This window comes from Haliotis rufescens, unplaced genomic scaffold (assembly GCF_023055435.1).
Source record: "Haliotis rufescens isolate VD_foot unplaced genomic scaffold, xgHalRufe1.0.p SCAF_7, whole genome shotgun sequence".
Lineage (NCBI taxonomy): Eukaryota > Metazoa > Mollusca > Gastropoda > Lepetellida > Haliotidae > Haliotis > Haliotis rufescens.
This window is the reverse complement of record NW_025964361.1, coordinates 42,943,609-42,956,555: the sequence shown is the minus strand read 5'-3', so window position 1 is coordinate 42,956,555 and position 12,947 is coordinate 42,943,609. Positions and strand designations below refer to the sequence as shown.

General features: G+C 41.3%; 1 protein-coding gene across 5 annotated transcripts in view; it reads left to right on the top strand.

Moving 5' to 3' along the window:
* LOC124132670 (microtubule-associated tumor suppressor 1 homolog) overlaps window positions 1-10,084 on the top strand; it is a 167,017-nt gene extending 156,933 nt beyond the window's left edge. For all 5 annotated transcript variants that reach the window (XM_046496713.2, XM_048388239.1, XM_048388240.1 and 2 more), the window contains 4 exons: window positions 2,983-3,081; window positions 3,480-3,599; window positions 4,864-4,961; window positions 5,947-10,084. In XM_046496713.2, coding sequence (XP_046352669.2) covers window positions 2,983-3,081; window positions 3,480-3,599; window positions 4,864-4,961; window positions 5,947-6,676 — 1,047 coding nt within the window. In that variant the 3' untranslated portion in view covers window positions 6,677-10,084. The remainder of the gene's footprint in view (window positions 1-2,982; window positions 3,082-3,479; window positions 3,600-4,863; window positions 4,962-5,946) is intronic.
* Window positions 10,085-12,947: the final 2,863 nt, after the last annotated feature.

Here is a 12,947-nt window from a genome sequence, read left to right as displayed (position 1 = left end):
CTTACTATAAATATCCCAGTTAGCAAATCTGGAAGTCCCTAGTTTTATTTCATAAACTGAACTAGGTCTACCGGTAAATACAATGTTTCTCTAACTTCCGGAAGTATAAGCCCTTTAATGTAATCTTGCGAGAGAAAACGAGATCTTGTCCTCATTTCTCTGGCTTCGAAAAGCAACACACGTGTTTAACTTACGCTCAATACTTTGTGTTTTTATTATAACTTACTGTGGGTTTATTTTAGAGCATAGTACTTTTATTTGGACCTAGGAAGCAGTCCGGCAACTAGAGGAACTCTGTGTCCCTTAATTTTTCCTTTTACTGGAAGTCCCTAATGGTTGCAAGTAGTATGAGTGTGTACTTGCATGGAACAACTGGTGCTATGTAAATCTTCTGACACTTTAATGGACTGATATTATGAGATATATCAATGTGTAAACACACAGACTTCAGGGGAGATGTACACCTGATTTATAGCTCATTATGTACCAGATGCTGTGAAACATCACAAGATTTTAAATACCCTTGTCACATAGAGGCAATTATATAAGTTGGACTGAAAATGAGGGTAGTGTTTCTTTCTGGAGCAGAACTCCAAAACTGTTAAATATTTCAAGATGAAACTTGCTATACAGATCAGTCTTGTGGTGAACTGGTTCCTTTTGATGATTTGGGATGTTGAAAGTACTGAACAGCATTATTTCTTAACTGAACTGAAGGTATCCAATTGCAATGAACCAAAAGTGGGGTATAAGTAGGCAAATTCCATTTCTGAGTTGCACCAGAACAGGGGATATGTCATCTCCTGATGACTCTTTTTGTCTTTTAATCCAATCATTTTCAGTCACTTGGAGATGCAATTCAACTTCAAAATGTCTGGAATTTATTATCATTATAAAATAAATGAACATATTTTTAATCAATTTGTTAAATGACTGAAATATTTTTTACGCATTTTGTAAATTGCCTAAGTAAGAATTTCAGTTATTTTACACATTGACTGTAACATTTATACGGTTACCATATATGCTGATGCTTTTTCAATAACCCTATTGGTCATTAGAGGCAATCAAATGGATCAGGCGTTCAGGCTCGGTGACTTGGTTGATTACATGTCATCGTACCCTAAAGCCATGGATCGTTGCTCACAATATCAATCTCTTAACATGCCGCTGTCATACAGCTGGAATACTGCTGAGATCAGCTATAAACAACAAACTAACTGAAGCTTATGCCATATGCTGACTCATAGATCACATAAGGGGACACTTGTCATCTAAGGTGCCATGTCAGGTCTGCTGGTCATGGGTTTGAATCCAAGATTAGCCTTGATTATGATCCTTGGTCTGTCAGCATAACACCTGTATTCTTGTGGTGAACTAGTAATATAAGCTGATACAAAAAAGATGCTATTCAAAGTGACATAAGACCTAACTTACTCACTCATGTATTTATCATTATGTAATATATTTATAACATCATAGACCTGCTTTTATACCATAGGCTAATGGTGAACTAACATCTACAGACTTCATCTTAATAAAAGATCTGTGGTAGAATAGGTCTCCAGCAACCCATGCTTGCTGTAAAAGGCGACTATGCTTGTCATAAAAGGCGACTAACAGGATTGGGTGGTCAGGCTCGCTGACTTGGTTGATACATGTCATAGTATCCCCATTGCGTGGATCAATGTTCATGATGTCAATCACTGGATCATTTGCAGACCGCTGTCATATAGCTGGAATATTGCTGAGTGCGGCGTAAAAGAACAAACCCACTAAATCATCTTAATAATTCAGAAATGCCATTGGAACCCTTTTTGTATTTAAGACAGTATTTTTCCTTCCTCACTTAACCTGACTTTGCACTTGTCATTAAACAAAATGGAGTAAAGTGCTGTCACTGACTTTTGGATGTGGTTGGATGATAAATGCCAGGGAGACATATTGTCAACTGTTCTCATGCTCAACTGCGCCATTGTTACGTCATGTGACTTGGTCATGTAAACATTGCTCACACTATCCACCACTGGTTTGTTTGGTGAAGTGTTCACTACTTCACCATCAGATTTGGTCAATGATAAGTCGCTGAAATAATGCAGGTGTCTAGTACCTAGTTCAGTCACTCATTCAATTTCCTCTGTCTTTCTTGATCATGTCAGGGCGGTCGGGTAGCCTAGTGGTTAAAGTGTTCGCTCGTCACGCCGAAGACTCGGGTTCGATTCCCGACATGGGAACAATGTGTGAAGCCCATTTCTGGTGACCCCCGCCGTGATATTGCTGGAATATTGCTAAAAGCGGCGTAAAACCATACTCACTCACTTGATCATGTCCAAATTCAACATGCATCAAACAATGTCAAAGGTTGCATAAGCTGCTCAAATATGAAAATTTTGGATGACTGTTAAATAAACTCATATAAGATATTATGAATGAATTGTAAGAGTTTCGTAAGAGGCGACTAACAGGATTGAATGGTCAGGCTCGCTGACTTGGATGATGCATGTTATCATATCCCAATTGTGTGGGTCGAGGCTCATGATGTCAATCACTGGATTGTCTGGTCCGGACCGCAGTCATATAACTGGGATTTTGCTGAGTGCGGCGTTCAACAACAAACAAACAAACAAACAAACAAAAAGTTTTGAGGATATGTTGTGGTGGCTTCCTGGTTAATGCATCTGCTTGTCAAGCTGGAGACCTGGGTTTGATTCCCCATATGGGTATAATGTGTTAACCAACCCCCAACACACATACACCCTTGACTACTGTTCAAAGTGGTGTTAAACTCACATTTGTTTTAAATGTTTTTTCCCTTCTTGATAGTTGGTAAACCTAGACATAAAAAAGCGTGAAATGATAAGTAAAATTTTCAAGTTGTTTTTGTTCATGAATATTAAGACTATTTATCCATTTAGTTATGTTATGTAACTTAAATTAGTGCCTACTGATGACATTTTACCCTGATGATCCTCCTTGTTCCAGGAGAAGGTTGAGACTCTGAGGGGTGAGTGTGAGGACTTCCGACTGAGAGCCAAGATAAGTGAGGAGGCCCTGCTCCGAGACTCGGATGTCAAACTCCAGGTACAACCTGCCCCATCATCATGTTGTGAACAAACCAAACCTTCCCCATGCTTGTCTTCCCGTGGGGATTCTGGGTCAGAATAGATCCCCAGTTCCCCATGCTTGTCTTCCCATGGGGATTCTGGGTCAGAATAGATCCCCAGTTCCCCATGCTTGTCCTCCCGTGGGGATTCTTGGTCAGAATAGATCCTCAGTTCCCCATCCTTGTCTCCCTGTGGTGATTCTGGGTCAAAATAGGTCTCCAGTACCCATGCTGGTTTCGCTATTGGGATTCTGGGTCAGAATGGGTGCCCAGTTATTACTCACTTTCTACTTTTGATCACAATTTTCCAAGTGCTTTTTTTTTTTTAATAAAGTACTTACAGTGTAGTAAGCTTGTGTTTCGTATTTGTTACTAGCTTGCCCTACAGCCATTCCGCAACCTGCCAGCAGAGATCGAGAGTCTAAAGCTGGTGATTGAGATGCGAAACCAAGAGGTCCAGAAGCTCCGCAAACAGAACATGGAGCTGGAGAAACAGGTAGGGTGGGATGAACAGGGACCTGGGCTTCACATAATATGACAGGGTTTGGAGTGGAACAGGTGCTTGCTCAGGGACTAGTGACATGGGTGGGAGGGGACCAGAGGCTTTCTCAGGGATGGAAGGGTACATTGGTGGGAGGGGAGCAGGTGCTTGCTCAGGGATGGAAGGGTACATGGGTGGGAGGGGAGCAGGTGCTTGCTCAGGGATGGAAGGGTACATGGTTGGGAGGGGAGCAGGTGCTTGCTCAGGGATGGAAGGTACATGGGTGGGAGGGGAGCAGGTGCTTGCTCAGGGATGGAAGGGTACATGGGTGGGAGGGGAGCAGGGGCTTTCTCAGGGATGGAAGGTACATGGGTGGGAGGGGAGCAGGTGCTTGCTCAGGGATGGAAGGGTACATGGGTGGGAGGGGAGCAGGGGCTTTCTCAGGGATGGAAGGTAGTCCTGCACCATGACTGTAGAACATCTAGATATGTATACAAAAGCAAATCTAGCCAGCTCTAGCTAGCTCTCTTCCACATGAAATCAGCAGGAAAATCATTTGTTTAATTTTAGAGGCGAGAAGAATATTGTGTAATATAAGATTTCATCGACTAAATGTTAGTGGAGTGGATTGAAGGGTACATGGGTGGGTGGGGAGATGGTGCTTGCTCAGGGATGGAAGGGTACATGGGTTGGAGGGGAGCAGGTGCTTGCTCAGGGACACAAGGGACATGGGTGGGAGGGGAGCAGGTGCTTGCTCAGGGATGGAAGGGTACATGGGTTGGAGGGGAGCAGGTGCTTGCTCAGGGACACAAGGGACATGGGTGGGAGGGGAGCAGGTGCTTGCTCAGGGATGGAAGGGTACATGGGTGGGAGGGGAGCAGGTGCTTGCTCAGGGATGGAAGGGTACATGGGTGGGAGGGGAGCAGGTGCTTGCTCAGGGATGGAAGGTACATGGGTGGGAGGGGAGCAGGTGCTTGCTCAGGGATGGAAGGGTACATGGGTGGGAGGGGAGCAGGGGCTTTCTCAGGGATGGAGGGGAGCAGGTGCTTGCTCAGGGACACAAGGGACATGGGTGGGAGGGGAGCAGGTGCTTGCTCAGGGATGGAAGGGTACATGGGTTGGAGGGGAGCAGGTGCTTGCTCAGGGACACAAGGGACATGGGTGGGAGGGGAGCAGGTGCTTGCTCAGGGATGGAAGGGTACGCAGATTGGAGAGAGAAAGTACAAGTACTGATCACAATGGCATTAAACCTAAACCCCTCACTCACTCTGTGTTCCAGCTGGAGGAGCTCCCGATCGCCAAGGAGAGGATAGACTCACTTCAAAAGAAGTCCGAGAACCTCGAGGCCATCATCAATATCAAGACAGACCATGAAAAGTAACTCCATTTGAAGAATTTCAAACCTTTGTATCCTCTGTAGGAGTGCCGTCTCAACCTGGTTGTTTTCTTTGTGATTGAATCACTATTCAAAGTGACACTAAACCCACCTCACTCTTGTTGATCTTTTATCTAAAATTTGTAATTTTGCCAAATGCTGTGCAGAGCTGCTTCATTTACCTGCGAGAAGTTGTGTTGGTTTCATTCCCAGATATCCCTATTTTGAGAGGTGATGGGGTAGCCTAGGGGTTAAAGCGTTCGCTCGTCATGCTGAAGGCCCAGTTTCGATTCGGATCATTCCCCACATGGGTACAATCTGTAAACTTATTTCTGGTTACCCCTGCCATTATATATAGATGGAATATTGCTTAAAATGGCGTTAAACCAAACTCACTCCCTCGTTCCTTATTATGATCTTGGTTCAGTCAGCACCATTGTATCACTCAGTGATTTGGCTTCCTTCCAACATTGAGCTGATATATCATGACAGAGCTGAGGTACTGTTAAAGCATCATAAAGTCCCAACCCATTCATTCATGGGCATCATAGGCACACATAAGCTTTAGACACTTTAATATCTTGATACGATAATGTTGATGTGGCATATTTTCACAATATTGATCTATGAAACGATCATTTATAGCCATGTAAACTGTTGACTCTGACCCCATGAAGATCCAGGGTAGAATAGGTCTGCAGCAACCCATGCTTGCCGTTAAAGGCGACTATGCTTGCCATAAAAGACGACTAACGGGATCGTTTGGTCAGGCTCGCTGACTTGGTTCATGCATCCCAATTTGTTGATCGATCCTCATGATGTCAATCTCTGGATTTTCTGGTCCAGACTTGATTATTTACAGACTGCCGTCATATGGCTGGAATATTGCTTAGTGAGGCGTTAAAAAAACCCAAACAAACAAACAAGCAAAACTGTTGACTCTGAAACTACTCTCCTTGTGACTATAACAACGTATTTGTTTGGCAGACAACTCCATGAGAAATGCCAGAACCTGATGCGGAAGTATGACAAGGAGAGCAAGGCCAACAAGCGGCTGTCCATGGACTATGAACAGCTTATGTGGAAGGTGGACCAGCAAGACTTCGGCTCCACCGAGAGCTTGTATCGCCGCCAGCTGAGTAGGTCACCGCCTCGCAGCGAGTGCAGCTCACCTGATCCAATGAGGAAAGGCTTGTCACCGATTACCAGCGAGAACGACTCGCCATGCCGTCGGTCACACAAATCTGCATCATCCATGGGAGATGATTCCTTTGAGCGCAAATTGAAACGCCGCTCAGCAACATTTTTGTTAGAGAAGGAGAAGTCTTCCCCATCAGCTAGCCCACAAGCTAAGCGTCTTTCTCCGAGTAGTTTTGAAAATTCGCCCCCGAAAGTTATGACTCAATCTGCCCCTGGGGAACTTTCGTATACTGTCTCCCCGGCGACAAGTTCACCAGCTGACTCAAGTTCCTATTCTGTCTCACAGTCTATGTCTCATTCTATGACTCAGTCAATGACACAATCTATGACACAATCTATGACAGATTCAGACATTTTTGGCGATTTTGAATCTTCCGGAATAGTTACAAATGGACATGAAATCTCAGTGTCAGTCGTGTTGCCACCAGAATCAGAAATTGAACCCGAAGTTTTCGCTGTGATTGAAGAGAAAGAGAAGAATGAAGCAGTGAAGGATGAGGTGGAATCGAAAGCGTGAGCAAGGGGAGATAACTGTGTTCATTGAGAGGTGCTTCAGTGAATGAATGAAATCCTGAAATATAAGTCTTTCAACTGTTGATATTTCTCAGTCTTGTGTCAATGTCGTGATTATGAAAACCACTTATTAAGACCACTTTTGCCTGAAAACTATCTGATCATGTCAAGGCAAGGAAAGGGAGGTAACTCTTAGACATCAGCTGAATGTCAAATTTGAAATGATTTAGGAATGGCTCCTAAATATTGGGGGTCTTAGAAATAAAGGTGTTTGTTTGATATATCCAGTGTGCAAAGTATTTGAAAATATCCAACGATGGTCATAGGATTGTGAGTTTGTCTTCAATGAAATTCGAATGGAATATGTCAGTATGTCTCTAGAGTGTTGAAATACAGATTTTATGTCATTCCATCTATTTGAATATTTAAATTACAACTACTAATTGTATAATATCTATTTGACTATTGTACTGTATGTACGTGATTTGTGCAATATTTGATGTAGTGATAGCAGCTTACTGTGGTTCAGATTAAAATAAGCTATGTAGAAGAAGATATAAAAGTTAATCTGTAGAATATTACTGTGGTGTAAACTTTGTATTTATGAAATCTTGACCATGTTAACATGTTTTGGTGTCTCTTAAAGTGCAGTCTTGTTTTCAAATTGCCCATGTTTTGGGCGCATGGCTGTTCAAAACTCTAAATGTTACCATGTTCTTTTTCATAATACCTTGTCAAGAAAATTGATGTACAATTTGAAAATTGATTTGAGCATATTTCAAACTTTCTTATGATTCTGATGTATTTGCCTTTGCCTTAATGAAATTCAACTTTTCCGTATGCTACCATGTATTAATTGTCAATGAACCTTGAAAGTTCTGAAAGATATGATTTGGGTAAACTCACGGTTGGATTGTGCTGATGCATTGAAATTAGGGGATGAAGCATTTCTATTCAATTGGCATATTTTACCTTCTTGCATTTAACAACCTCTTTCAAGTACTTTCTCCCCATTTCTACCTCATATTGGATGTGTTTACTAGCTAAGTGTCACAGTTCTGTTGAATATTGTCACACACCTGCTTTTGTCAATATGTTACAGAGGAATTAATCATGGTAAATTCATACAAATTATTTGTCATGATTTTTTTCATAAATTCAAACATTGTCTGCTGAATGTGACAAAAATCACTAGTCAGTGTAGTTTTTAAAATGACATGATCTAAGGGAGTTAACTCCACATGTGATGTAGGACAGTAAGGTCAGTGAAGTGCATAGTGAATCTATTCAGCAATAGATTTGAGAAAATAAATTTGTATTGAGCTCTACTGTTGTAATGTGTCGGTAAATTCAGACTCTTTATATTCATATCATAATATTGTAGAGGTCACTACGTTTCCACTTTTTCGTTGACATATCAATTTCCTGTGTTTTATGGGTGTGTATAGAATAGGTCATTTATGCGATTGTTAATACAATCTCAAACTTGTAATAAGTTTTCATAACTTGTTCATATGCAAATTAATCTGTTGACAAATAGTTTCAAAATTGATTTGAATTTAAAATTGTATGCAAAATTAATTGGTTTTCAGTGTTAGTTGTAAATACGTTGATTACACTGCCACCAAATTTCATATTGCTGTTCATGGCAACTACTTGATAAATTTAAGTGATCATGATTTGCTGTAGTTCATTTGCAATTAAATTGCAGTTTTCATCCATGGTGTATTAATACAGCGTACAAGTTGTAGTCACGTTTGATTTGATGTATGTATTTGTGTGCGACATGAAGGTTACAGTCAGGTTGTTCGTTTGTTCATTAAACCATTGTTTACAAATATGTAAGTGCTAAGACAATTTTGTGTTAGAGGGTCCTGTTATTTTCCTCTTCAAGACGAGGCAGTAACAGAGTATGAGAGAGCATTAGAGTGAAGATTTAGTTGTGATTCTATTTGTTTAATAGAATGAGAACCGCACAATGAATTTGCTTGTTTAACAGTTTTCTTTGGTCAATATGCACACATTTAAGATGTAGGAGGCAAGAATAAATATGTAAGGACACACCACAAGTTTTAACAAAAAATAAAAAGCAAAAAGATGTTTTGTAAAAATTACCAATATTTTAAATTACAACATTTTAATTCATTTTGTCAGACTTTAGCAAAGTTAGGAGATTACTTGTTTGTAAATAAGAAAATTAATCGTATTGGCCTACCAGGGTTTTTCCTTAGCCAGCAAACAAGCTATATATCCTAAATTTTCCCCAAAATTGTCCAAGACAAATTATTCATAGTGATAATTTTCCTGTTACAAATCCTATTTCAAAATATTGTATGGCACAGATTTTTGTGACATTGGAATCATGTGCTATTTATATTCTGTTTTACATGAACTGATAATCAAAATTTGTTTGTCAATATTTGTACATTCTTCAACAATTTCTAAGTAAATAAAAGTGGCATTTTATGACGACACATTCTCTTTGATGGAAAGTACTGAAATGAGTGGTTAGTAACAAATGTTTTATGGCTATAGTTCAATCAATATAACATATGTCTGTTAATGAAATGAGTTATAAAGTGATATGGCAGATCCATGGAATATAGCTTACACATTAGTCCATGGTTAAAGAGGATGAACCACAAATTTTAGGAGTACGGTGTTATTTCCTTTTTGTATAAAACATTGAAGTTGATTATATCAACATGGTCTCTCAGTGTTCAGAAAAATCAGGATTTCTCACCTGAGTATTATGTGAGAACTAGAATACCCTTCTCTGATGTGAGTGCAGGATCCTCATCATTCCACTGGGGTGGAGGGGCAGCCTAGTGGTTAAAGCGTTCTCTTGTCACGTCGAAGACCAGGGTTTGATTCCCTACATGGTGAAAATGTGTGAAGCCCATTTCTGGTATCCCCTGCCATGATATTGCTGGAATATTGCTAAAAGCGGCATAAAACCATACTTACTCACTCTACTCCCATTGTGTGTTTTAACAGACATTTGCTGTATTGATGAGAATTATGATTTTCGATTTTCAAATTATTGCTGATTGTCAGTTCTGATTTGTCTAAACCATTTGGTCTGTTGTGTAAACCACACATCTGACGTTAAACTAACAAGTAATTGGTCCGGATTCTGCAATGACCATTGGTTAAGAATTTAGACTGACCTGATTGGTGGAAAGCTTATTGAATGTTTAGATCTGCCTCACTTGATTGGTCAGATGTCAGTCCTGCTATGACCTGATTGGTCAAATGTTAGTGATGCACAAATCTGATTGGTTGTAAATGTTAGCACTGTCACAAGCATCATCTTTGTCTGGTGTTGTGCATGATAATATGAGTATGAAGATGTAATAATATGATCTCTAGCCAGCAGGCAGCATTCTGTCGATTAAACATTATGACATAATATTCATCTTGTCATGTCTGTTCATATAAACATTAGACGTATTGGTTGTTGCATGTAGTGGTCTGTGGAGAATCACACAAGTGTGCAGAGTTGTGCCCCTTACTTCTGCAAGGATCCACTGACCATGGGCTTAGATAACAAATCCTCACTAATTGTCATCACCACACTCACTCTGAACAAGGGGGGCATGGATGGCCCAGTTGTCTCAGGCGCTGTGATTTGCTGTGCAGAGTTTTGTCCCTTGGGCACGCCAGAAACCTATGATTTTGGGTTCGAATCCTTTTTTCGCCCTGATTATGTTTCTAGGTTTGTCAGCACCATGCCCGTGCTCATGGGTTTCACCGAAGTTGTAAACGTTTGAGACCAGAATCACTTGAGGCTTTCCTCCCACATTAAGCTGACACGTGGTGATATAACTGGAATACTGTTAAAAGCAGCGTTAAACCAAACTCGCTCACTCAGACACTCACTCTGAACAAACCTAGGCAATGGTCTGGTAGAAGGTTGTCTGCCTGGAGAGTGGAAGTTCCGGGGTTCAATCCACGGGTGTGTCATACCAAAAGATAGTATGTGTTGTTGCCCTGTCTGGCGTCCGGCATCCGGCATCAAGGGGATAAAACAAGGACTTGTTGGCTCAGAGACAGTATACTGTGTCTGAGTGGGGTATTCATGTTAAACTGCGGCATGGTATCTCAGTGGGCTAGTGCTAATACAAGCAGACACACAAATGCAAGCACACACATCTCAAAATAAGTGCAATAATCTTGACCACCACATTAAACCTCATTTCACCCCATGTCCCCATCAGATAGGGACACGGATGACCCACTGATGCCACAGGACTGATATGCCCTGATTGTAACCTTGATCTGACAGCTCCTTACTCATTCTAATGACTCACATCAGTTGTAATTATCTACTAATTGCGTCTCTCTGGAAATTCCTGACACATTGAGCTGACAGGCTTTATATATCTGATATAATGTTTAAACTAAACTGCTCACATTGTGTTACATATTCCTAGTGACAATGGAAGCCCCGAGGGAAGGAAGTAATGAACATTTTATTCCCTCTTTAATGGAAAAAATCATATCACACCGAAAACAAATACCACATTTTACTATCATTACTTTTGTATATGATTAAACAGTACGTACTAAGCGATATGGCTTGATCTTAGCTGAGCGATATCTCCTGAAGAGGAGATTAATAATGTGTGATCAAATCATGACAGTCCATGGGATTTTATAACACTTCCCTCGTCAGTGTAAAGGGGGGTAACTCGTGTTATCCTCCAACTGGATCATAGGGCACGAGTATGAACATTTTGGGTTTCAATCCCACCCCACCACACCACACCACACCACACCACACCACATCCCTACTACTACGACAACTACAACATGCAATATTTCAACCATACAGCGACCCAATGTTTTTTGTTAGTGATAACGTGATACCTATGATTCTTGTTTTTAAATCACTGGAAATAATTTCACAATTTCTTTGATAAAATTTCATCCACCCCTGTATCGCCTGACCAAGAGTTGCGTTGCCAGTTCCAGATTCGCTCCGATTGGTTTGACAGTACCATGCCCGTGCGCATAGATTTCATCAAAGTGGTAAACATTTACGACTTGCGTCGCTTTTCTTCGACGAGCTGACAGGCTGTGAATCACAATGGTGTGTGCGTGCGTGCGTGTGTGTGTGTGTGTATTGCGCCGCATACAGTTATATTTAGCTATATGTCGGCGGCCTGTAGATAATCGAATCTGGACCAGACAATCGAGTGGTTGATATTGTGTGCAACGACCAACGATCTGGTGACGATGACACGCCATCAACAGATTCACTGAGCCTGACCACCGGATCAGTCGCCTCTTAAGACCAGCATAGGCCGCGTCATAACGAGAAAACGTTTAAATATGGTACTTGATGCTACCCTGCCTGGCGCTAGGCATTGAGGGACTAAAACAAGTCCTACTGGTCGGCTCGGAGTCAGTATACTGAGCCTTGGTATTAATTTTAAACTGCGGCATGGCACTATAAAACTGTCAATAGTACCCGATTAGTACACACGCACGCACGCACGCACGCACACACACACACACACACACACACACACACACACACACACACACACACACGTGCATGCACGCCACTATATAAGTACAATAGTCTTGAACGCTACCGACATTACACCCCATTTCACCTCATCTCACCTTTAATGACACCACTATTAAATTAGTTTAGGTAATTTCATCCCACGGGTGTCATTTGTTCCTGATCAGCACTGTAGATGTCCTAGTAACCGCGCTCGTGTGTGGGAATACACACTGACCTAATTTGGAACAGAGTAAACATTTATACACTTGAGAGGTTCACAGGTAATCGGGTACACACTTAATGTAAACGCATTGCGAGTGGTGATGTTTTCAACGAAAATAACGCGACTACCAAACCCAAATTGCTTTTTTGAACGCAATTTCCCAAACAACTGTATCCGCTCTTGCTACTTTGTAGATATAGACATCACACAATTGTGATCTACCATCCCGCGTTACACCATTAATGAGCACCTGTGAAGATCTGGGTTAGAATTAGTCTTCTGCAAACAATGCAACTGATAGGCGGCGATTGACGGGATCGGGTGGTCAGATTTGCTGACTTGGTTGATACAGGTCATCGTATGCAAAATGCGTAAATCGATGCGCATGATGTCAATCACTGCATTGTCTGTTCCAGACTCGATTATTTACAGACCTCCCTCACATAGCTAGTATATTGCTGATTGCGGCGTTAGTCAGCAAACAAACGAACAAACAAAGTATATATGAGATGAAGCTGAACATTCCTTAACGGT